General features: G+C 48.4%; 1 protein-coding gene across 1 annotated transcript; it reads right to left on the bottom strand.

The window, feature by feature from the left end:
- Nucleotides 1-214: 214 nt before the first annotated feature.
- On the bottom strand, nucleotides 215-2,679 carry LOC9269185 (probable indole-3-pyruvate monooxygenase YUCCA4). Its single transcript, NM_001424283.1, has 4 exons — nucleotides 1,724-2,679; nucleotides 1,099-1,347; nucleotides 718-840; nucleotides 215-546 (listed from the first exon to the last, which is right to left on the bottom strand). The coding sequence occupies exons 1-4, from the start codon at nucleotides 2,351-2,353 to the stop codon at nucleotides 328-330; spliced, it is 1,221 nt and encodes a 406-aa protein (NP_001411212.1). The 5' UTR covers nucleotides 2,354-2,679; the 3' UTR covers nucleotides 215-327.
- Nucleotides 2,680-3,212: the final 533 nt, after the last annotated feature.

Genomic DNA, 3,212 nt, shown 5'->3' with positions numbered 1-3,212 from the left:
TTTCCGTGTATTGCGACAGGGTTTTAATTCAAGAAAATTATTAGTAACCCACTTAATCATTATTTTTCCTTTTTCACACTGTATTTTTTTTTCTTTTCAAAGAAAATAGGAAGTTGGTGGCTACCATTACGCCCATTTAAAGGAGTATTGATATAAATTCTAAATTCTTGTCATAATAACAGTTTGCCCAAAAGATGCTCAATAGGCAAGTAATCGACATAAGGCAGAGCAAGATTATCAGTCTTTGTTGAAAAGGGAGATAGAACATGGTGTTATATGCACACAATACAATATTCCTAATCAAAACACTGTACATTTCCAGTCAAATCAAAAGGAAGAGTTGCTTATTTCAAGTACATTAATAGCAGATCGGTCCCTTTCTCTCCATTGGCAATGTATGTCTTTGGCGACGTTGAGGGCGTCCGATGACGTGCCGAGGAGCCCCCGCTGAGTGAATCCGACGGTGTAGAGACCATTCCGCCCTCTCCAGCTGTTAGGGAAGGGGACCTTGGAAATGCCCTCCCTCGTGAACAAGTCACCGGCATCCTACAACACATAAAGCACACGTACATATAGACATATAATTAACATCCTTGGGCTTGACAGTTGACCATATAATCCGTATCATCTCGAGATATATATCACTAGTAGTAGTATAGTGCAGTGCGGACAGAAAGAAAAATAAAACGAACAAGAGTGAGTCACACTCTGCTTTACCTTGAGCCAAGATGGCACGTTGCTCCTGTAGCCTGTGGCGAGGATTATTGTGTCGAATTGCTCCTCCTTGCCATCCGTGAACCTGACCCCTTGCCTCGTCATCTCCTTCACTGCTCCCACTACCTAGTGATGCATGATTCCCATCAGCGCCTCATCAATCAAAGCACAGGAGAAAACCCACAGGGATAAAATAAATGAATCTCCATATGAGAACCATTTTCCACAAGAGAAATGTACATGCTGCATGTGCGAATAGCTGATGTGCCACATTAGGAAGTAGACGCCCAGCAGCTCACATGTACAGCTCGACAGTTTGACTGGTCTCAGTTTCTACTACTGGTTCTTGAAAGGAGCTAGGCTAGCTGAATGGTTGGCACTAACCTTAATTTTGCCGGATTTGATGTGGTCTAGCGTCCCAACGTCCAGTACGGGTGTCCTGCCGGTGAGGTTCTTGAGCTCGATGGGCCCTGTTTTGGGCCGCCTTAGGCCGAACTGCCCCGTGTTACCGAGGATGAGGTGAGCCGCCGTGAGAAGGAACCGGTCGACGAGCTGAACCGGTAGCCATCGCAGCAGCGCCATGGCGATGCCGAACGTGGATAGACCGAACATTTCCCTTGGTAGGACATGCACCTGGACGAAACATCACCACGGCGCTTAGATTTGTGTAACCCGTCATCATAATAATGTAATGAAAATGACACGCGTAATTATCGGAGGGCAGGGGGAGGCAAAATGGAAGAAAGAAACGGCTGTTGATAGGACAAGACACCCGACATATAAAGTTGTGTGGAATGGAAGATGTTAACAGGTCTAATTTCTCCTTCCTGAATATGATCCAATACAGCCATGCACAATGAAAACGGATTTAAGATGACAATAATATGTCCAATGACAATAAGATGTGACACACAGAAAGATAAATCAAATACAGACAAAAAAAACAGGGGAAAAACAGAGCATGATAGATAGGTTCTAAAGCATAAGCTCAGTTTAACTAGTTTCTTACCGTGTTGCGCACCACCATGGAGGGCTTCGCGCCATGCCGGCACAAATCCAAGCTCACTTCCATGCCAGAATTCCCGCATCCCACGACCAACACCTTCTTACCGGCAAACTGCTCGCCGGACTTGTACTCGGAAGTATGCATGGCACACCCGGCGAACTTCTGCATGCCGGGAAAGTCCGGCACCCGCGGCTCGGCGTTCTCCCCCGTCGCGACGACGAGCCACCGCGCCATGAGCACCTCCCCGCCGTCGAGACGCACCCTCCATGCGCCGACGGCCGCGTCGAACGCGGCCTCCTCGACGGTGGCGCCGAAGCGCGGCGCGACGCCCGCCGCCGCGGCGTACGCCTCCATGTACGCCACGAACTGGTCCTTGGACGGGTACGTCGGGTACTCCTCCGGGAACGGGAGGAGCGGCAGCTCGCAGAAGCGCTTGGGCAGGTGGAGAGCGAGGCGGTCGTACATGCGGTGGCGCCACGTGGACGCCAGCGAGTCGGACCGCTCAAGCACCGTCGCCGGAACGCCCCGCGCCGCGAGGCACGCCGCCGCGGCGAGCCCCGACGGGCCCGCGCCGACGATGACGGCGCCCGGGACCCACGTCTCGCGGCGTTCTTGCGCCGGCTTGTTGTCCATGGCCCCTTGTGCAGAGCGGTTGTGTGTGTAGGTAGCGGCGCTTTTTTTACTGCCAACTAGGTGGAGGTTTTACTGTGCGAAGCGGTGGTTTTATAGGGGTTTTTGGAGAGAAGGCTCGAGCGGCGCGCTTCGCCGGTGGCAGACTAGAGTAGAGGTGCAGCGCGAGCAATACTGCTGCTGTAGGATTTCGCTTGTTTTTTTTGGAGCCCTGCAATGCGAATTCATGGAGTAGTTTCGTACGAAGAATGAAACTTGGTGAGGGCCCGTGCCCCGTGGTAAGGGGTTTTGGTCCACACTAGTATACGCTTTTGTAGGTGGGAGCTAGGTCCTTGTCTTTGGGATGCAAATTTGGAAGACCACTTGTGCCCTCTTAATCACGCAAGCCGAGCGGATTGAAAATCCAACATAATCCAGAGAGGGCCACTAGCCCAGCACCAAGAATGCCTTGCCACATATAGTATGCGCATTGGGATGCCTGTGTCACTTACATATGGATTGGGAGTGATCGATTACATCTCCGTCTCATTTTAAAATACAGCTGTGGGTTTTCGTGTTTAGCATTTGACTATTCATCTTATCTAAAAAATTTATAAAAAAATAAAGAAAAATAGTACACATAAAGTATTGTTCATGTTTTATTAGCTAATAACAATAAAAATACTAATTATAAAAAATTTTCAAATAAAACGGACAGTCAAACGTTATATATATATAAACAAAACTGCGATCTTCCTGTCACAGAGGTAGTATATAACTGATTTCTCCCCCTTGATATGCTTGCACAAACCAAACAACACATGATTTGTATTCTCATCTGTCATAGTTAAATTTTGAATTTTAGTTTATTTTTTAAGCATAG

Source organism: Oryza sativa, chromosome 1 (genome assembly GCF_034140825.1).
Source record: "Oryza sativa Japonica Group chromosome 1, ASM3414082v1".
In the NCBI taxonomy this organism is placed as follows: Eukaryota; Viridiplantae; Streptophyta; class Magnoliopsida; order Poales; family Poaceae; genus Oryza; species Oryza sativa.
Note: the sequence above shows the minus strand (reverse complement) of the source record. Positions and strands in the feature narration are given on the sequence as shown.

Coding starts and splice junctions, on each gene's coding strand:
- LOC9269185 (NM_001424283.1), bottom strand. CDS start 2,353: ATGGACAACAAGCCGGCGCAAGAACGCCGCGAGACGTGGGTCCCGGGC. Junction 1,348..1,723: donor CCATGGTGGTGCGCAACACG/GTAAGAAACTAG, acceptor TGTTTCGTCCAG/GTGCATGTCCTACCAAGGGA. Junction 841..1,098: donor TCAAATCCGGCAAAATTAAG/GTTAGTGCCAAC, acceptor ATGCATCACTAG/GTAGTGGGAGCAGTGAAGGA.